The 21,445-nt window shown below is 36.1% G+C and overlaps 2 protein-coding genes and 1 long non-coding RNA gene across 3 annotated transcripts; 1 reads left to right on the top strand and 2 right to left on the bottom strand.

Annotated features, from left to right (window-relative positions):
* Positions 1-354: 354 nt before the first annotated feature.
* LOC112170941 lies at positions 355-996 on the bottom strand. Its single transcript, XM_024308206.1, has one exon. It carries the CDS (start codon positions 994-996, stop codon positions 355-357), a length of 642 nt encoding a protein of 213 aa, XP_024163974.1.
* Positions 997-7,401: 6,405 nt separating this feature from the next.
* LOC121050131 lies at positions 7,402-9,767 on the top strand. The gene is made up of 2 exons (XR_005802054.1): positions 7,402-7,834; positions 9,473-9,767. It is a non-coding gene; the product is annotated as an uncharacterized LOC121050131 (long non-coding RNA).
* Positions 9,768-15,301: 5,534 nt separating this feature from the next.
* On the bottom strand, positions 15,302-19,755 carry LOC112173752 (TMV resistance protein N). The gene is made up of 4 exons (XM_024311435.2): positions 18,965-19,755; positions 17,475-18,582; positions 17,089-17,370; positions 15,302-16,997 (listed from the first exon to the last, which is right to left on the bottom strand). Exons 1-4 carry the CDS (start codon positions 19,435-19,437, stop codon positions 15,690-15,692), a joined length of 3,171 nt encoding a protein of 1,056 aa, XP_024167203.1. The 5' UTR covers positions 19,438-19,755; the 3' UTR covers positions 15,302-15,689.
* Between the last annotated feature and the right edge of the window lie 1,690 nt (positions 19,756-21,445).

Genomic DNA, 21,445 nt, shown 5'->3' with positions numbered 1-21,445 from the left:
AGAGTAAGTGCTGACTTCAACTTTCTGCAAGTCCTGTTCAGTAAATTTTACTATTTTGCATGCTAGCCCGCATCACCAAAAAATAAAATAAAAAAATAAAAATATCGAGTCAACTGGTAAACAGCTTTTCAAACCAAAGCCAAACAAAAGTTTGAAAAGGTAACACTCTGCAATAATCTTTTTAGTCTTTGGAAAAATATATATATACATATATATATATATATATATATATATATATCAGCTTTTCAAACCAAAGCCAAACAAAAGTTTTTTTTTTTTTTTTTTTTTGACAACAGTAACCTTACAGGAAAGAAAAACAAAAAGGAAAACTGAAAACAGAGCTAAACAATGCTCTCAAGGTGGAGCTGCCACCGCATCTGATTGAAGTACATGGTGCAAGGAAGGAGGTGGGTTCAGAAACCAATCCAACACAGGCTCCAACCGTGGAGCAAGGTGAGCAGCAACATCTGCTGCCACATTTGCTTCCCTACTGATCCAAGACCAGTTTACAGAAGAGAAAGAATCAGCCAAAGACTTGATCTGTTGAAACCAAGAGAGTGTAGACCAAGAGACCGATCCCAAAGAGGATTTCAAAGCTGAGATTAAGGGGAGACAATCAGCTTCAAGAGAGAAAGAAAGAATGGACTCAGTTTTTGCCAAATTGAGGCCAAGAAGAACCGCTTGAGCCTCCGCCGCCTCCGCCGAGGTAGCCTTCCCCACTGAGACCACACCATTGAGAAAAGTACCTAAAGAGTCTCTGAGAAGCGCAGCAAGACCACAACACAAAGACTCAGAGTTCCAAGTTGCATCTGTATTAATTTTTAAAGAACCAAGAGCAGGAGGAAGCCATGTTTGTGGAACAGAGTTTAGAACAACCGGAGCATGCTGTCGAACTGAAGGGGCCAAAAGTTTGAAAAGGTAACACTCTGCACTAATCTTTTTAGTCTTTACATTAGCAGCATGTTCTGTGGTATCCTTTTTTTTACTTTCTACCATTCTTCTATGACTCTAAGTTCATATTTTGAGATTACCACCCTCATAAGTTAGCACTTACTAAAGCACCATTAAAATAAAGAGGGCAGAGGCTCATTCTCATCCAATCTACCTACGATTTAGGATACGTATACAGAATCCAAAATACCATCTACTTCTGATTCAGCCTACATCACAAGTTGCATTTGTTTTCTGGACTACGTATGAATATGCATATGTTGCATGCATCATGTTAGATATCTGCACAGTCAAAAGTTCAACAAGTTTTTGATTGCTATAAACATGTTAATATAACATACACACTGTGAGCCCCGGAAAATTTATCGTGCTTATTTGAGATCGTTTGGTAATTATTTATTTACGATCTCGATAATTATTACAGGTGTTCGAGAATATTTTTCAGAAATTTTCACAGGGTGAAATCCTCGATTTAAGAGTTTAATAATAAAGTACACAGCACAACGAGTTCATGGAAATTTTCAGACACCCAAAGCATTTATTATGAATTTTTGAAGTTTAGAAATTATGGAAATTCATTTTAAATAAAAAGAAAATGCCCCTGTGCAATTTGAGCGTGAAAATTAGTCATCGCTTGATCGGAGCCGTTGAAATCCAATCAAGAGTGGGTATATAAGGGTGGAAATCCCCGAAAGGCAACCCAAATTGCCCGACTTGACAACCTGGCGACTGGACCCGATCGTCACCAGGGGCAGATCTAGGTATGGGGTGGGGAGGACTCAAGCCCTCCCCAAACTTTTGGGCTGGAAAAAAAAAAAAAAAAAAAAAAAAAAAAAAAAAAAAAAAAAAAAAAAACCTATATATATGATGTATATTTTTTGTTTATATGTATGTTTGTTTAACGAAGCCCACCCGAACTCCCGAATTATTGAAGTCAAGCTCCTCTCTGGCTCTCCCATTCTCTTCGTCCATCACAAATTCTCATTCTTTGTCTTCTTCTTCTTCCCAAAAAGGCCTAAATTCAATTTTTGAACACTTAAACTCTCAGGTTATCATCTCCCCACTCTTGCATTCTCACACGTGTGCATAATTGTACTAAAAAAAAAAAAATTTGGACAGAGCCCAAACGGACACATAAATACGCAGCCCTCCCCATTTTCATATCATAGATCTGCCACTACACGTCACTTCCTGCCAGCGCACTGACACCATTCTTTCTGTCTCATCGTCGCCGTCACGGCTTGGTCATTCATCGATCGTGGAGAGAGAATCAACGCCGGAAAGTCATAGAAGCTTTGACGGTTTCTGAAAATATTCCGACAGCATCGGCGGTGGATTGAGCTGCATGTGGTATGAAACTAACTCCTCTCGTCATGCTCTACAAGCCTATGCCATTAGTTTTTGAATTTGATCACGTTTTAATGAATTGTTTCGAGTTAGATGTTGTCACTGACACCGGGGACTTTTCTGGCTCTTCTTGGTTTGTTTCTGAGCTTTAGGTTCGTCGTTGGTCTCCTGAAGTGTGAATTGAGGTCCAGCTAGGCTTAGATGACGGTGTTGCTCGGAGTGGGAGCTTGAGTTACTGAAAAGCACACCGAAGTATCAAATGGAGGAAGTTGCTAATCCTAGACCTTCGTTGGTGCAGATTTGGGTTTTGATACTGTACTGAACTCGATAGAGGTAATTGTGAAACAAGTTTGAAGTTCTGCATTGCTTGGTAATTGTTGTGATTGGCTTTTGTGTTTTGGTTAGAGCAGTATTAATCGAGTTTGATTGTTAATTGGAAGAGAATAGTGAATTGGTTTGCAACGATATTGGTTGAATGTTTGCGTGTCTACTGTGAAAACGTGTTGTGAGAATGGTGAATTGAATTGGTGCAGTTTCACTCTTGGTGTGATGTTGAAATCGAAAGCTTCCTTATTATGTGTTTGAGCTTAATAAGTTGTGGTAACTGTGGCGAGTTGAATTTAAATTGAGGAAGTGGATGTGCTGATAAATCTGTTATTGATATCGCAATTGTGGGCAGTGGACTTGTTTTACTAGTTAGAATGGAAACATAAGAACTAGGATGAAAAAGGAAAGAATTTGACCATATTGGGTGCCTGTGAGTATATTGGGCAATTACCATTCAATACATGATTTCCCATTGCCACAAGGAAACCAGAACTTCAAGGAAACAAAGAGAAAGATATGATCAAGCAGAGTTGTTCCACTGATCTTGAGTTTAATATAGATTCGTTCTAAATCTTGTTACACATTTTAAATTGATTTACATGTCTATTAAATTGATTTGGTGCATTTTGCATTAAAGACTTTTTGCATGCAAAACAAATAAGTTTTGATATCTTTCTATATCTATCTTATTTGGTGTTTAAAGAAAAGATTTGTTTGAGGGGGAGTTTTCCTCTTGTATAAAAGGCTTAGAAACTAATACATGTTTAGGGTTTTCATCTGCAGCATAAAAACGTTTGTTCATTCTTGAACCATGGGTTTCTGTCAAAAACCATTTTTCTGAAAACTCTCTTTATTTGTTTCATGCTTTATCTTGTGTTGTCCAATACTTTCATAGATTATTCTCAAAGATCAGTGAGACATTGAGAACAAGAAAGATCAGTGATTTGATTAGAGTTGATAGATTGAAAATCAAGTAAACGTTAGATCAGTTGTAAATCAAGTTAGCATTTGTTGCTAAGTGATTGTGTATGTTATGAACAACACAACTTGTGTACTGTAAACTCATTTGATTCATATTGGATTGATCTTTCGTGTTGGCTACGTTAAAAGCCACGCAGTGAAGTTTCCTCAGTGGAGAGGTTTACACTGTGTTAGCAAATTCTGTGTCCCTATTGATAAAGTACTTTTGTAGTTAAGTTGTTCTTTGGGTTATAACACAATATCGTTCCATTTGGTATTTTCAGTGCCCTTAGTAAGTTTGGGTGCACCTAGTATGAAAATGGAGCTAAGTCGATATTGGAAAATATTTGGTCGGAAATGTGTATGTGGTCGATAAGATAGCGTCCAATGAAGTAGTCGGTACCTAAAGTACATTTGGTCGTAAATAAAAGTTATCGATCAACTCTTGGTCAAATCCTAGCCAAACCAGAAAATGTTAGTTGGGCGATTTGCTCATCGTTGAAATTTCATATATTTGTTCATTAGATTATTAACAATTGAAATGTCGGCATATAGGACTCCAGTTACCCGAGGAACTGAAGGTTCGTGAATTTCAGATAACATTAAAGGTTAAAGCATCAGAATCAGGTAGGGGACTTGAGACTCACTCGATTAGTTGTTTTTCGTTTATAATTAAATGTTAATGAATATTTGAGTTGCATGGTTTGGTAATTGATGGCCTGAGAGTGAGAGGAACATAGCGATATCTTGGGCTTCGATCCCCTAAACCTCCGGAAGGGCCTTATGGACGGAATAATGTCTTACATCCCTTGACGTAAGTGGACACTCTTGCTACGCTTACCCGATTATACTTATTTGAGATTTTGAGGTAAGGCCGTGTAGTTGGTCTTCGAGACCAGGCATCAGGTATTATATATTTATTTGAGTTCCGTGCATTGGATTTTGAGTTAGAAAAATATTTTAAGCTTGTCTTTCTTTAAATGAAATGATTTAAGTATGTTTTCATACTGGGATCCCAAATTTTTGTTTCATGTGTCGGTTTTCAAACCTAGTCGGGTGAAGCCATTACTGAGCAGTGAGGACTAAAGCTCACCCCTACAACAGTGTGGATGCATGTACTGTGCACTGGTAACAGGATTGGAGCATATGGAGTAGGGTGTGCGGATTTCGAATATATATCTTTACAGAAACCAGGTTCCAGGTTTCTAATCTTATCCTTATTTCTTAAAGTTATATTTCCGGAACTTGTTGAAATTTGTTGTTGTAAGCTGAGTCCATTATTTCTCAGTTATTTGCAACATCAAATCCTGGATGAACATTTAACTTTAAGTTTTAGAAATGTTTTCAAGTTAAAAGAATTTAAAAGTTTCCGTTGTGCATTTTACGAAAAATTTATTTTAAACAAATTGCCTAGAAAATTTCTAGAATATAAATCGAATTTTCAGTTAATGTTTTAGATACTCGCGACATTGTAATGTACTCAAGCTGGTGAGATGCAGTTTGAGGTGTTACACACACACATTTCAAAAGATATAACTATACCTTCTTCTCAATTTTCCCCGTCATAATAATTTATGGCTATGTATGTAATATTCAAAACTATCTTCCAAGTACTGAGAACTAAACCACGTGGTGTGGTGTGTTGGTCGAATGGCCTAGTTTGGAACCCCCAGGTCTAGCGTTCGAATCCCAGCTCCATCCCGTGGCCAGCAGATTTGAGGGACCCTTTGGGTTCGTGCGTCTGCGGTGCAGTGGATTAGTCTGGCTTTGCTTGGCTTTCGCCGCAATGTCGGTGCAAGTGTCCTGGCGCTGGGATACCACTGCATGGGTGTGTGAGTTACTAACAACTAACCCGATCAAAAAAAAAAAAAAAAAGTACTGAGAACTATACCTTTTTCTCAATTTTCCCTATCATAATTATTTATGGTTGTGTATCTTATATCCAAACCTATCTTCCAATCATTGAGAAAGTTCAATCCAGTATGAGACACTGAGACTTGAGGCCTTATTGTGATATCCCGCACCTGATTTTGGAGTTGTTTATATGCCTATGAGTTAGACCTTTTTATTTACTTAATTCTTATTCTTTTCTTTCTATTGTGGTAATTTCTTTAGTTAGAAGTTCTGTTATATATTTGTGTGTCTATATATATATATATATATATATATATATATATATATATATATATATTTGGTTATTAGATAATTGTTTTAGACTTCTAGTTTATCATTTTTTCTTATATTGCTTTCTTTTAAGAGTTCTTAACCAAAATCAGCTAAATTTATCCTACTCACCCCAGTAACAGATTTTTATTCTCACTAATCCAATTTAGAGTACAATGACTAATATACCCTCATCCTAATTAAACAATATCAAACTATGCCACTCTCTCATCTCTCTCTCCTCTCTCTGTGCAGAATCACCGTCACTCACTCACTCTCTCTCTTTCTCGCCGGCTCTTTCTCTCCCCGTCACTCCCTCCTTGTCGGAATCGGACAAATGACGTCGCTGCCCAGATTGCCTCCGTCGCTTGCCTCCACCAGAATCTCAATCCGGAATCCCAGACGACGTCACTTGCCTCTGTCATCTCCAACTACAAATCCAGAATCCCAACCCGAATCACAGGCAGTCCTCGCGCCCAAAGCCGAATCATCACCGGCGCTAGAGCCTGAGCTCAACCTGAGCCAGCGCCAAAGCTTGATGTTCAACCGAAACCTGAATCTAAACCAGCGGAGAGGGCGACGGTGGAAGAGAAAAGCACCGACGGAGTTTTCTTGGGCCGAGTCTTTGACCGAGCTGGATTCGCACCGATCTGGCTTAATTAATTTTTTTTTTCCTTCTGTGGGCAGAAGGCTCAGAAAGGAAAAAAAAATGGAGCATGAAACGGCTTAAGTATTGTTTGCTGAGGGCTAAGAAATCTAAAGCTAATTGGCCAGCTCTTTTGCTTATGTGAAATTGTGAGCATATATATGTTGCTGCCTTAATTAAGGTATTTCATGTACGTTATGTTTGATATGTAAGTGGATATTCTAAACCTTAAGTTTTGGTAAAAAAAATAGGGGAAAAGACTTAGAATGAAAGAAAAGAAAAAAAAGGCAAAAATGAAGTTTTATTATAGGGCAATAGACGTCTATTGGGGGGAAATAGACGTTTTTAATTTATGTAATCTCCTTTTTTTTTTTTCTTTAATCAAAGTTTATTTATCTAAATTAGAGGCAATAAACGTCTATTGAGGGGCAATAGAGGTCTATTGCCCCTCTATTTGAGAGCAATAGACATCTATTGGGGGCAAACAGAGGTTTTCAGAGAATTTCGGTGGGCGGCGGTCAGTAATCTGATTACGGCGAAAGTTGGCCGAAATCCGGCTACTGGATTCTAGCGACCGGTGACCGGAATCCGGCTGCCGGTGAAGGGATTCCGACAGTCGGTGACCGGCTTTGGCGAAGTCTCCTATAGTTTCTCTCTCTTCCACTCTCTCTCTCTCTCTAAGTAACAAAGGGGTGAGGATAAAATTGTATTAAAACAAAAAAACAAAAAACAAAAAAAAAACCTTAATGGGGTATTATGGAAAACCTTCTTAGAGTGTTTTGGGTAAGAGAGAATTAAAAAAACTTAATAAGGTAAGTGAGAAAAAAATCTCTAAAAATTGGGAAAATGGACAAAAACCCTTCTTTTAAATTTGGGAAGATCTAAGAAGGCTGGTTACCGACTAAAGTGAGGAAGGAGACAGGGCAAAAAAAAAGAAGGGGGAATCGGAGCGAATAAAAAGAAAGAGCACAGAGAGGAAGGAAGAGAAAAGAAAGAGAAGAGAGGGAGGAGGAGAAAAGCAAGGCAATCACGGAGAAATAAGAAGAAGAAGAGAAAAGAGGAAGTACGGGGAAGAAGAGAGAGATGAAAAGAGGAAAAAGAAGGAAAACAGAAGGGAGACGAGTGCGACTAGTTGAAAAAGAAAGAAGAACGAGAAGTAGAAAGGGGGAGACAGAGAGGGAATGAGAAGAGATAATTGGAGAGTCTGGGGCTCTCCTCAAAGGCTGCGATTGGGTATTTCTAGATTGGAGGAAAGAGTAAAGCTATAGAATTGTGTGAGTTTCGATTTGGGTGTTAGAAGAAGAAGGAGATGAACGAAGAAGAATGGGAGTTTGATTCTGCTGCTCGTGAAACTGAACTGTGGAAGGCAAAGGGAGGAAGATTTCAGAAGTGAAGGGTTTCCATTCGGGCTGTTTAGTATCTATGGTTGTTTTGCTTTATGTGAGTGACTTCTCTACTTTGTTAATTGTTTTATTTTCATTATATCCACTGCCTTGCTGCTGTTAACATGGAATGTGAGTTGGTTTCGATAAAAGGTTATGTTGTGTGTTTGATGTTATGTGAACTTACTGAGTTTGTTGATTTTTAGTTTGGGTGCTCTTTGCACGATGCTTATCAATTATATTGTTTTGGTACCATGTTGTTTGTGCTCTGTATCAATTGAACTGTTTTGGGTTTTGGTTTTGGTATAATGATTGTTAAAGGAGCTCTTGGGTTTATTGTTAGCTTTTGAAATCAGTCTTGAGCTTGTACTGATGCTTATCAATTATTATCTGTTGTTTTGTGTTGTGTGAGTGCTTTCTATCTTCTCTGAAGTAGTGTACTTGATATTATGTTCTTGTTGATTTACTTTGATTAATAGCACGGTCTTTAGGTTGTGAGAAATTAGAATTATTGCCAAATAGTTAAGTATTTCATGTATGATTTTGGAGTGGGACTGGTTCAGTTTTGTTAGTTTTGTTTATAAGTTTCACATATGTTATCTTTTGACTAGCAAGAGTAAACAAGTACTCAGTGAACTTGTTTTGTTTTCTTCCTGCACTTATTCTTGAGAGTTTAGGCTTTTATGCTAAATCCCGTCTGTTTTGCAAATAACAATTTTAACTCACACCGGAGGTTAAAAGAAAGGTACTTCTCTCTGTTTGCCCGAGAGTTTGAGTGCCGACTCTCTATTAGTTTAAAATAATTATTTTGGTTCTGTTGGATTGAATTTTAAGCATGTTATTCCTCTGGTTTAAAGTTGGGAAAGGTAGCTTTTGCTGCTCCTACTTTCCGTACTTTGTCGCTACAGCTGAGGCTCACTACTTTAATTGTTTTCAGAATATTTCTTTTCTATCTACATTTAGTTTGTCTTCAATCTTCTGATTTCATGGTCCATCCTTTTTATCCCTTGTCACTGGTGTTTGTAATAACTAGCTATAGACGTGGAAATAGTGGTTCTCTATTAAAGTCTATTGCTTTAGGATTTTGTTTACTATAATTGTTAAATTCTCTTGCTTGGGGTTTATTTGCTTTCTATTGCTATTTGAGTGCATGAGTGGTGATCGGTTTTCAGAGATATAGTGGTGGAACGATTTCTGCAATTGATTTTCAGATTTGTGCAGTGGGAGCACGGAAATTATATATTATTTTAGAATCTTCTAGCTAGTAGGAGAGTGGTACTGGCAATGTGCACATTACTATTATGATGTGACCGTGTGGGGCACGATCATTTGGGTTGTGGTAACCCATTTTAGCTAACAGGTTTGCAGTGGCATTCCCAATATTATTTTAGTTAACAGATTTGCAGTGGTATTCCCATATGATAAACTGTGGGTTTGCAGTCGCATCTCGAATTGCTTTATGAGCTTGCAGTGGCAGCTTGGTTCCTTTCAGTGAATTGTTTTGATCATGCTTCAAGTGGGAGTGTTTGGTTACTAACTGATTATAGTTCGGTGTTATGTTGTGGGATGGTTTTTCTGATAAAAGTGCGTACTTAGAAAGTGTATGAATTTTGTGGCTGCATTTGATTGTTTCTCTACTATTTGAGTCATTCACTGAGCATGTTTTTGCTCACTACTCGTTTGTTTGTGTTTGCAGGTCATATTAGATATCTATTGAGAAGAGTTTGGGCTGAGTATAGTTGAGAGCAGGATTTCTTTATCGTTTTCTTTTTGTAAAAACAAAACATTATTGATTTGGATTGTATTTACTATTTGGAGTACTTTTTGTGGTTTGGTTGGTAATCTTGTTACCATAAACTTCTTACTTGCTTTATTAGTAGTTAATGATGTTTTGGTTCAAGTTTTAGGCCGGGTCGTTACACTTGCAGTTCAACCTGCATAGGAGAGTTCTAATAAACTGGGAATCTTGCATACGCAGTAATCAATTATCATTAGGTTCTGTTTTATATCATAGAGACTCTTCATTCTTTGCCTCTGATAGTTTACATTATATGATGGATGCCTATTAATACTATGTCATTATAATTTATAGTGATCAACAGTCCCAGCAAATGCTAGCAGACGATGAACCAACCGAAGACAGCTCTGAAGAGCTCTGTTGGTTTGGACTAATGTCATATATTTTTAACAACTAAAATTTTCTGTAACCAGCAAATAAAAAAGTAGTCTTGCTTAGAATAACAATTTTTTAATCTCACTATTAATCTGTCTATTCGTCTACCCTGTTTGGGCGTTGGTCCTTTACTTCATATAGTTCCTCCGCACTCTCTTATTCTTTTTAGGGTTGTAAATTTTGTTATGTTTTAAGTTTTGTACCTTCAATTTGTTGGACCCTACAAAATTCGTAGTGCTTCTGTTGTATTCTTTTCATACATGTACTACTGTTTGGATATGTAAAAATATGAGCAGAAACCTTTTGCAAGATACTATCTTCTTTTATATGGAAGGGACACAATATTTGCCCCAAGTATTCTTGAATGACCTTGTTTTATTACCTTTTGTGTGAGGAGCAACCTACTCAATGGTAAAGCAAAGAGGCAATGGCCATTGAAAGTTTTCAGATCACCTATGCCAGCCATGGTTTTGTTTCTTTTGAAGTTCATAGACGTGAGTATTTGTGCAGCGGGATAGTCTCACAATTTCCTCTGATAATGAAGCTGCCTGAAAAACTCATTGGAATAAAACAGCAGGAGTAAACAGAGATACTTAACTAAAGTTGAAGGAAAAGAAACTGAGAGTAATTATGAAACTACTTAGGGGGGTGTATTGTATTTGGATTTGTGCAGACTTTTTTTAATTGACAGACTTTTTAAAAAGTCCACAGACTCTTTAAAAAGTCCACAGACTCTTTAAAAAGTTGATAGATTGCTATTAATTTCTTAAAACAATTAATTTTAGCAACAGACTTTTTATTCATTCTTGAAAATCCATATACTTTATTATGAATGACTTCTATAGATTTTCTAGTAAATAAAAATAAAAAGCAAAGAACACAACCAATGCAATCCAAATGCAAAGCAAGATAATAACTCGTTACCTATTCAATGGTCAAGTATCTTCTAGTAGAACTTGACTCAAATGAATGATTATTACCTTGTCTAGCTAGTTTGTTCTCATTTCTAATCTCCCAATCAACTTAAAGATACAATATAGATCACTTGATGCTTATGGTTAATTATTCTCATTAATTTTGTTTTCACCTATTAACATATATCATAAAAATATTGATCAATGTCTTGATCTATAATCAATCAATCGAAATTCAATTATTCAAGCTTTCCTTGAACAATGATATAAATTCAAATCGATGAGAATAATTAATTAATAAGACAAAACCTAGTATTTCATAGCAACACTATTCAAGGTTTTAGGGGTAGACCACAATATTTGGATCTTAGGGTTTCATAAATCATTTTTTATTGCTATTAGGGTTCCAAGTATCACAATTGAACAAAAAAAAAACACATTCAACAACTACAATGAACATGTTAGGAATCAAAAAATATTGATATCATGAAAGATTAAAGAAAAGACAAGAAGAAACAAGAAAGAGAGACGATAGATAACCAACCTCTTTGCGCGCAGAGAGAAAACTTTGATAGATTTTAAAAAAATAAAAAAAGTCTGTGATAGACTTTTTCAAATCTTTCGTCTTGTGGCTAGAAAATTATTGGAATTTGATATGTATAGTTAACACTACAAAGTTCATGATTATCCTTGATGGGGGTGTATTGTATATGGAATTAGTGGAAATTTTAAAGAAATCTATGGAATTTAAAAGTCTCGGTGTATTCAACATAGACTTTTAACAGTCCATAAAAGTCTTGAGGTACTCAATTAAGATTTTTAAAGACTTCATGAATTCAATTAGGATTTTTAAAAATGAATAAAAGTACAGAGATATTCAAAATATCATTCATACTTATGGAATTAGAAAATCATAGATAATCATGGACTTTGTAGTGTTAACTATACATATCAAACTCCAATAATTTTCCAGCCTCTAGACCAAAGATTTCAAAAAGTCTATCAAAGTTTCCTCTTCAAAAAAAAAAAAGTCTATCAAAGTTCTTCTCTCTACGCACAAAGAAGTTTGTCCTTCATCATCTCTAATCTTTTATGATATCAACCTTTTTTGATACCCAACATGTTCATTGTAGTTGTTGAATGTGATTTTTGTTTTTTTGTGTTTTTTTTTTTTTTTTCAATTGTGATACTTGGAACCCTAATAGCAATAAAAATTATTTATGAAACCGTAAAACTCAAATATTGTGGTCTAACCCTAAGGCCTTGAACCATACTAAATTTTATCTTATTAATTAATTATTCTCATTAATTTGAATTTATATTATGGTTCAAAAAAAGGTTGAACAATTGAATTTCAATTTATTGATTATAGATCAAGACATTGACCAATATTGCTACAATATATGTTAATCGGCGAAAACAAAATTGATGAGAATAATTAACCATAAACATCAAGTGATCTATATTGTATATTTATGTTGTCGGGAGATTAGGAATGAGAACAAACTCGCTAGACAGACTAACAATCATTTATTTGCGTCAATTTCTATTAGAATATACTGGAGCATTGAAGAGACAACAAGTTATTATTTTGTTTTGTGTTTGGGCGCATTTGTTTTATTTTTTTCTGTTTTTTGTTTTTGTTTTTGTTTTTGTTTTTGTTTTTGTTTTTTTTATATTTTGTACATCCTAAGAAATCTATAGAAGTCATTCGTAATAAAGTATATAGATTTTCATGAATCAATAAAAGTCTGTAGTTAAATCAATGGTTTTAAGAAATCCATAAGAGTGTGTTTGGATGAGGGAAAAAATGATGGAATTTAATTGAAAGTGAGGATTTCATAATTCCTAAAAGCCAATTCCCTCGTTTGGCATTATCACATTGAAAATTTTAAATTTCTCTGTGGAAAAAAACGAAGGAATTCGTTATTTAAATTCCTCACTTCGATTTCCACAAAAATAGGTGTCATTTACGAATTCCTTTGCAGTATTCAATTTTTATTTCCAAAACAAGACTTTTTTCTATTTTATCTTTTTATTTGTTTTAAACTTTCTTAATTTGTCAAACATTTCAAATCCTAAATAGATGCAACCATACAATAGAAATTGCAATTAATGGAATTTTAGATTGATGGAGTTAAAGATTCCATCGTTTATAAATTCCTACGGATTTTATAATTTTCTCATCCAAACGCACCGTAACAGTCTATCAACTTTTTAAAGAGTCTGTGGACTTTTCAAAAAGTCATGTCATTTAAAAAAAGTCTGCACAAATCCAAATACAATACACCCCCCTAAGTATGAATGAAATTTTGAATACCTCTGAACTTTTATTCATTTTTAAAAGTCTTAGGGGGGTGTATTGTATTTGGATTTGTGCAGACTTTTTTTAAATGACAGACTTTTTGAAAAGTCCACAGACTCTTTAAAAAGTCGATAGACTGTTATGGATTTCTTAAAACCATTGATTTTAGCAATAGACTTTTATTGATTCATGAAAATCTATATACTTTATTATGAATGACTTCTACAGATTTCCTAGGATGTACATAATATAAAAAATAAAAATAAAAAAACAAATGCAGCCCAAACACAAAACAAAATAATAACTTGTTGTCTCTTCAATGCTCCACTATCTTCTAATAGAAATGGACTCAAATAAATGATTGTTAGTCTGTTTAGCGAGTTTGTTCTCATTCCTAATCTCCCAACAACATAAATATACAATATAGATCACTTGATGTTTATGGTTAATTATTCTCATCAATTTTGTTTTCGCCGATTAACATATATTGTAGCAATATTGATCAATGTCTTGATCTATAAACAATCAATTGAAATTCAATTGTTCAACCTTGTTTTGAACCATAATATAAATTCAAATTAATGAGAATAATTAATTAATAAGATAAAATTTAGTATGGTTCAAGGCCTTAGGGTTAGACCACAATATTTGAGTTTTAGGGTTTCATAAATCATTTTTATTGCTATTAGGGTTCGAAGTATCACAATTGAAAAAAAAAAACAAAAATCACATTCAACAACTACAATGAACATGTTGGGTATCAAAAAAAGTTGATATCATAAAAAATTAGAGAAAAGACAAAAAATTAAGAAAGAGAGATGATGAAGGACAAACTTCTTCGTGCGTAGAGAGAATAACTTTGATAGACCTTTTTTTTTTTTTTTGAAGAGGAAACTTTGATAGACTTTTTGAAATCTTTGGTTTGGAGGCTGGAAAATTATTGGAGTTTGTTATGTATAGTTAACACTACAACGTCCATGATTATCCATGATTTTCTAATTCCATAAGTATGAATGATATTTTGAATACCTCTGTACTTTTATTCATTTTTAAAAGTCCTAATTGAATACCCCTAGATTTTGGTGGAATTCATGAAGTCTTTAAAAATCCTAATTGAATACCTCAAGACTTTCATGGACTATTAAAAGTCTATATTGAATACACCCAGACTTTTAAATTCCATAGATTTCTTTAAAACTTCCACTAATTCCATATACAATACACCCCCCTTAATTGAATACCCTTAGATTTTGGTGGAATTCATAAAGTCTTTAAAAATCCTAATCGAATATCTCAAGACTTTTATGGACTGCTGAAAGTCTATATTGAATACACCCAGACTTTTAAATTTCATAGATTTCTTAAAAAGTTCCACCAATTCCATATACAATACACCCCCCTTAGTATCAAACCATACAAAAGAATATGGTTATGATTATTTTTTTATTAAAAATTTGACTGGTTATGACATGATCATGACAAAATATCTTGAAAGATGACTCACAACAGGGATCTTGAAGAAATTCTACTGAATCTCGAGCTAGTTAATGATGAAATCAAGGCATTAGCACCAGTAACATGTATAACTATGAATACATACTTGAACACGTGCAGTTAATGAAACTCAATCACACCATTGAAGTTCACTCTGTGGCTGTGAAAAGTTATATTGCAAAGATATGCAGGGAGAATATCACAAATAGTCACTCAACGTTCGACACTCTGGTCACTTGCTTTTTATATATATCATTTGGTCACTCAACTTTAACTCTATTATTCACTTTAGTTAATGAGGAACTAATGTCGCCAAATTCTCTATTTAATTTTTTTTTTTAACTTTGTTATTTTCTGTTAAATTTTTTTTTTTTGCCGCAATATACTTACAAAAATATTGTCTATTTAACTGAGATTTTGATGGATGATTTAGCAAAATGAATAAAGTGATTGATAGAGTAATAATTAAGTGACCAAAGTGTTGAATGAGTCATATTTGAGTGACCATTTGTGATATTCTCCCTTTTGCATATACATTATATTGAAGTTTATAAATTTCTGGTGATATGAACCGAGGTATTGAAAGATACTGGGAACTTCAACAGTGTAAGGCTAAGTACGAACATTATCAAATGAAACTATTAAGGGTAAGTGAATGAACCCAAAAACAACATACATTTATTTAGAACTTCGGTGTCTGTAGGCCTACACATCAGTTCATCTTAAGCCTCCTCAATACAAATGACAAGAAAAACAGAACATAGATGGGCGCATGAAAGAACTAGGCGACAGCCGGTGGCAAATCGCCAAAGGAAGGATAGTGTTGTATGAACTGAATACAAATGACAAGAAAAACAGAACATAGACGGGCGCATGCAAGAACTAAACAACAGCCGGTGGCAAATCGCCAAAGAAAGGATAGTGTTGTATGAACTGAATGCATTAATTAGGCCTCTATTCGAGTTTCCCCTGGGGTTGTTATGGCGAAATGGGGTCACTCGCAGTTGACCTTCCATGAGAAATACTACTATTTTATGTCTTCACCACTTTCATCATCTACAATAGAAGGGTGCTCATCCATCCTGTAATCATCTTCGTCTTCAGATTCAGCTTCTGGAATTACCAGGTGGACACCGTAGCTTTTACAGCGCACCGAACCTTGGCTAGTATGACCCAATCTAACTCGACAAGCAAAAGGCGGGGATTTGCAATAGGCAAACTTGATGAATGGAATATAGAGCAACCACACATGAGCTGACTGCATGTCTTTTGCTTCAAAATTAAAAGACCGCTCAACACTGCTCTCTGCATCAATGTCAATTCTGACTGTGAATGAGCAATTATTTTGCGGGAATTCTTCTTCTGAGTTAATTTCTTCAACAGTTGCTGCTGCAGTACAGATAGCCAATCCTTTGTTTTCCTGTTTGAAATTTGGAGGGATTTCAAAAGAAAATTCAGATGTATTACCTAGCTCCTTCAGATCTTCACGGTGGTCAAACCACTTTGGAACTTCACGTCCGGGAAAGACAACATGGAATTCAGATTGCATACAAGAGAGAAAGAGAGAGCATGTTTCATCCAGTAAGATATGTTCAATCTCTGTCACGCCATGAGTAAGACTTACACACAGTTTCTGACAATTAAACAATGTGATGCATTTCATCATTTGTGACTCCTTACGTTCCAAGATGTTTGACAATTTTGCAAATCGTTCAAGTAATGTGCAATCAGCCGCGTTTACCAGATTGACTTTCGGTGGAAGTTCAGGAATTTCTTGAAGCCTGTTGCACCCTCGCAAGTTAAGATAACACAAGTCAGGTGACTTCGTTGTAACCGACTCTGCACTCCACTTTGGGATTTTAACAAGTTTTGAGCAGCCTTGGAGATCAAGACACCAAAGATGCTGCAACTCAAATATGCTGTATGACAGGTCTGTAAGGTTTTCACATTCTCTAATTGTCAACTCTTCGAGGCTACTGAGATATGCAATAGATGAAGGCAATTCCTTTATGGCAGTGCCAGATAGATCCAAGCTTGTCAAGAAACCCATCTTTGCCACAATTTCAGGGAAAGTCTGGAGCATTCTGCAACCTCTAAGATTTATATATTCCACAGATTTCAAGGCGATTTCTCTCGGAAATGAAGTAAGATTATTGCAACCCGAAAGACTCAAGCCAAGCAGCTGATCAAGGACACCAACAGAAGCACCAACCTGAACTAAACTTGAACATTCGTTCAGATTTAAGTCCTTTAAATTTGAGAGTCCAGAGAAGTCAGGGATTTCTGTCAGCAAAGGGCAGCTTTCCAAATTTATATATTTCAGGCTTTTGGAGTGCTGTGAGCAAAAACAAAAACAAAGTATGTGTGGCATAATTAGATAGCCTCATTTAACAAAATTCAACTCTGCAGAAATTAATTGAAAATACCTTAAATCTCTCTCCCAGTCGTGACAAGCGGCTGCTGCGAGGCATATTGAGTCTAACAAGCTTCTTTGGAATAAAATTGGCTGGAAAAGATTCAAATGGGAATCCAGGCCAATCAATAAGCCGTAACTCGTTGGGGAGATAATCAATGACATCACCAGAGAAAGATGCATTACAATTAATGAAGTATTTAAGATTCTTCATCCCCGAGAAGCTTGCAGGACTCAATACTATCTCATCTGGTTCAGATAACTTCACCATAATGCCTTTAATTTTATCAGTTCCCTGTCATAAAACAGAAATATCATTAACAAGCCAGTCCTTTATCAAATTAAAAATAGCAAGTACTCCAAGATTTTACAGATAAATTTGCATTTGTACATACTCACCATTCCTTCGGTTAGAACATTGTACACGTCATCGGCAAACCACAATCTGCTGCGTTTAGAGGGATCATTTGGCGACTCATTGTAAATTATTTCTTTACCCATTTGCTCTAGCAAGTTGTGCATCAGAATGTGATTTTCTTCACTTATATTTATTAAGGCCTTTTCTTGGAGCACACTAATACTATTCTTAGGGTTAAGGTCACCACCTTCTAGTATTTGTATCACATAGTTCTTATTTTCACCTGTAAAGAAACATGCAAGGTCAAGGAAGACCTCTTTCACTGAATCATCCAATGCATCGTAACTACTTTTGAGAGTTCTGAGAAGATCTCTGTTATAAAATCTCCAATTGCTGTCTTTTGCCTCTTGCCATTCCTCTATAGTTCTACCACATAGCCCTGAACCTAAAACTACCAAAGCTAATGGATGACCTTGAGCGTACTGTACGACACAACTTGCAAGTTCCTCATAATCAGTCATAGGTATTGTTCTGTGGAACGCATGACAACTAAAGAGGTAAAAAGAATCATCACGGTTTAATTCCCTAACCTTGTATATTGGTTTGACTTGATTGTTAAGTAGCAAATGCTTGTCCTGTGTTGTAATGATGACCCTGCTGCCCAAACCAAACCAATTAGATCCACCAGCTAATTTCTCTAACTGGTTCGATTGATTCACGTCATCAAGAACTAATAGAACTTTTTTCTGGCTCAACCTTTTCTTTATCACACTGATTCCTTGATCAACATTGGTCAACTTCAGTTCTTCACCTCTTAGAACTTGGGAAATAAGTATGTTTTGCAGTCCCAGTAGGCCTTCATATGACAGTGATCTTTCCCTCACATTGTCCAGAAAACAGCTACTTTCGAACATATGGCCAAAGCAATTAAAAACAGCTTTGGCAACTGTTGTTTTACCGATTCCAGCAGTCCCCCATATCCCTACCATACGGACATCTTCATACTCTCCGAAACCTAAAAGCTCAGCCACATCTTGGACACGAGATTCTAATCCGACAGGATACTTTGCCACATATGCATGGATATGATCTAGTAGTTTATTTGAAACATGCTCAACAATTTCATCAATTAATACTGATTCAGACCTCCTGCCAATTTAGGAGCGTACACAAGTTATTGTATTAACACTTGGCTAGGGCTTAAATATGTTTATTTTATTAAAACTAAAAACGCCTTCACATGCTGCATGTGATAGAGAAGTATATCAAAGAAGAAAGAGATACGAAATAATGTGCAATAATATAAATACGACTATGATTGTTTTCTGATAAAATTCCCAATTGAAAATCCCAACAAAGGGCAATAAGGGCTTGGTATTGGCGTACGATTCATTAGTTCAGAATCGAATTATGATAATGGGGTTTGGATTGAGAAAAGATTTATCAATTTCAATGAAGCAATGAACAGAAACAGAAAAACAAGATACCATAGAGTAGAGGTACTGAGCCACGAATGGTTAGAGATATATACCCGTGAGAGTACCATCCGGAAATGTTCGCTGCTTGCGCAAGAGCTTCTCTCCATCGGCTAACCTTGTCTTTGGAATCCCAGAATCTATCTTCATGTTTAGCAAATGCATCAGCAAAAGGACCTGTCTGGTGCCGTACATCTACGGGATCCACTTTGTAAAAAACGGGCAAAACCAATCGATTATCTGATTTTTGACATTGGATGATTTTAACAAGTTCGTCCAAGCACCATCTTGAGGATGCATAGTTTTCAGAGAATATGATGATACAAGCCCTCGATTCTTCAATTGCTTCGAGAAGCTCTGCTGATACATCCTCTCCCCTCACAAGGTCCTCGGGACCCCCGAAGGTTTTAAATCCCTTCTGAATCAAAGCTTTGTACAAATGGTCGGTAAAATTGTAGCGCGTGTCCTCACCTCTAAAATTCAGAAAGACATCGTATTTCCCAGACTGGATACGGCTTGAAGAAGCCATTTTGCTGTCAAAAAAAGAGTTGAGTGGCCATTGAATCAAATATGGATTGATAGCAGGCTGAAAGAGTTGGAAATGGTACGGATTATGTGAACCACTGTCGAGTGTGAGTGTCCTTTGCGGGATCAAATGAAATGACAGAGTCGGACCAAAAACACAAAGTTGGACCAAATCCAGCTGAAGCCTGTAGGCCAAATAATTGAGAAGGCAATTTGCTCCAGGTGGGCGTAATGATTAAAAGGCAACTTGTGCTTGGGGGAGGGTCGGACCAAAACAAAAAGTTAGAATGTGAGAGAATGCACCTTCTGTACAACCTCAAAGGTGTTTATCAAATCCAGCTGCAGGCCAGATAATTAAGACAAGGCAACCTGCGGCAGGTGGGCTTAATAATTAAAAAGCAACTTGCGCTTGGTCGGCATAATAAATAATTAAATGCAACACTCTGACGCGTTTACCAAATCCAGCAGTTGGCCAAATAATTAAGACGAGGCAACCGACGGTAAGTGGGCGTAATAATTAAAAGGCAACTTGCGCTTGGTGGGCGTAATAATTAAATGCGACACTCTGATGCGTTTACCAAATCCGGCTGCAGGCGAAATAATTGAGACAAGGCGTGATCATTGTACGTGACATGTGACACCGTGACGCATGAATGGGTATACTGCATTGTAAATTATTCTATGCACCGATAGTGCAAGTGACCCAACCCTTATAAAATAATCTCAACCCTTGATATTTATTATCAAATTTATTTTTAATAAACAAAAAGTGTATTTGATGCAATCTAACCATTCATTTATGTTAGTGCAAGTGCACGGCGGTGCTCTGAATAATCTCTCTGTCCTTTTCAAGTTAAAAATACCTTCTTCTTTTTTTCTTTTTTTTAATGACAGAAATAACAAACCAAAACTAAAAAACAAAAATTCTACAAACACCCCTCATCCAAATAAAAAGCTGGAGACACAGAAATAAGAAGACACAAAAATCAGACTGAATTATTCTGAGAATTATGAGCTAAAAATGCTAAGCAATCTGCTATAAAGTTGCTTGTTGAGCTAATTGCTTGCTATCATTAATCAGCATCTTAATTCTCGAAGGAATTTGACATCATCCGTGAATACAATCCATCTGTAATTTGGAGTCTCATTCTTCAATGACATTTGAATACTTTTTTTTTTTTGGGGGTCTGATTAGTATGCTAGTTTTTTTTTTGTGGGTGGGGGTGGTTAGCCATGGATTGGAAAACAAGGATGCAGGCACTCTAGGTGGTAATGGAGTTTCCACCAAATTATCTGTCTTTTGCTGGAAAAAATATATATTTTGGTTTATCACAATTTTTTAGTTTTAATAAAGGGCTGATGTGACTACCCTCAAGCAGTGGCGGATTCAGAAAAGTTTCTTAGGTAAGGCAAGATTCAAGGCAAACAAGAAAAACCCAACCTAGGTAAGGCAAGATTCATCTGGTTTTGCCCTTTTCTGCTATGTTTTAGGTAGCTTCCTTCAGCCAACATATATAAATCAAGGTAGACAAGAAAAACTCAGTCTAGGCAAGTGCCCAAGCTGGCCTATATGTGGCTCCGCCCCTGCCCTCAAGCCTTAATTAATGAAACTGTCGAATACAAGGGGGGACATTAAGCTTAAACCCCTGATTACAATAAACATTTAGAATATGTCCTGAAATAATATCAGGAATCTCTACATAAGACATGTATTCTAAGAAGCACCAACTAGCAAAGAGTGCACTAATGGCTACTCTATTTGCTTTGACATAGCGGTGACATAACAGAAATATATCTCGATATGTAACTAGATTACCACGTAGCATAATTACCAATAGGTGAATATGCTCGTTCACCCTGTTTGGCTCCAGTTTTGTTGCAGCTGGTCAACAGTCTCTTTTCTTGCGTGGGCGTGCCAGCACCGTTCGGGTGCAGTCGTCGGGGGTGTCCCTTGACCTGACTTCTTTCAAGCCATTGTGGACGAGGAGAGCACCAAACTCATCGTGGGATTC

Source organism: Rosa chinensis, chromosome 6, assembly GCF_002994745.2.
Source record: "Rosa chinensis cultivar Old Blush chromosome 6, RchiOBHm-V2, whole genome shotgun sequence".
Classification (NCBI taxonomy): Eukaryota; Viridiplantae; Streptophyta; class Magnoliopsida; order Rosales; family Rosaceae; genus Rosa; species Rosa chinensis.
This window is presented reverse-complemented; position numbering and strand designations above follow the sequence as displayed.

What these genes read in the sequence shown, in the direction of transcription:
- LOC112170941 (XM_024308206.1), bottom strand. Translation starts at nt 996, where the DNA reads ATGGTAGAAAGTAAAAAAAAGGATACCACAGAACATGCTGCTAATGTA.
- LOC112173752 (XM_024311435.2), bottom strand. Translation starts at nt 19,437, where the DNA reads ATGGCTTCTTCAAGCCGTATCCAGTCTGGGAAATACGATGTCTTTCTG. An exon ending in TCCGGATGGTACTCTCACGG is followed by an intron (nt 18,583 to 18,964) that starts GTATATATCTCT and finishes CTAAATTGGCAG; the next exon opens with GAGGTCTGAATCAGTATTAA. An exon ending in GACTGGGAGAGAGATTTAAG is followed by an intron (nt 16,998 to 17,088) that starts GTATTTTCAATT and finishes TTTTGCTCACAG; the next exon opens with CACTCCAAAAGCCTGAAATA.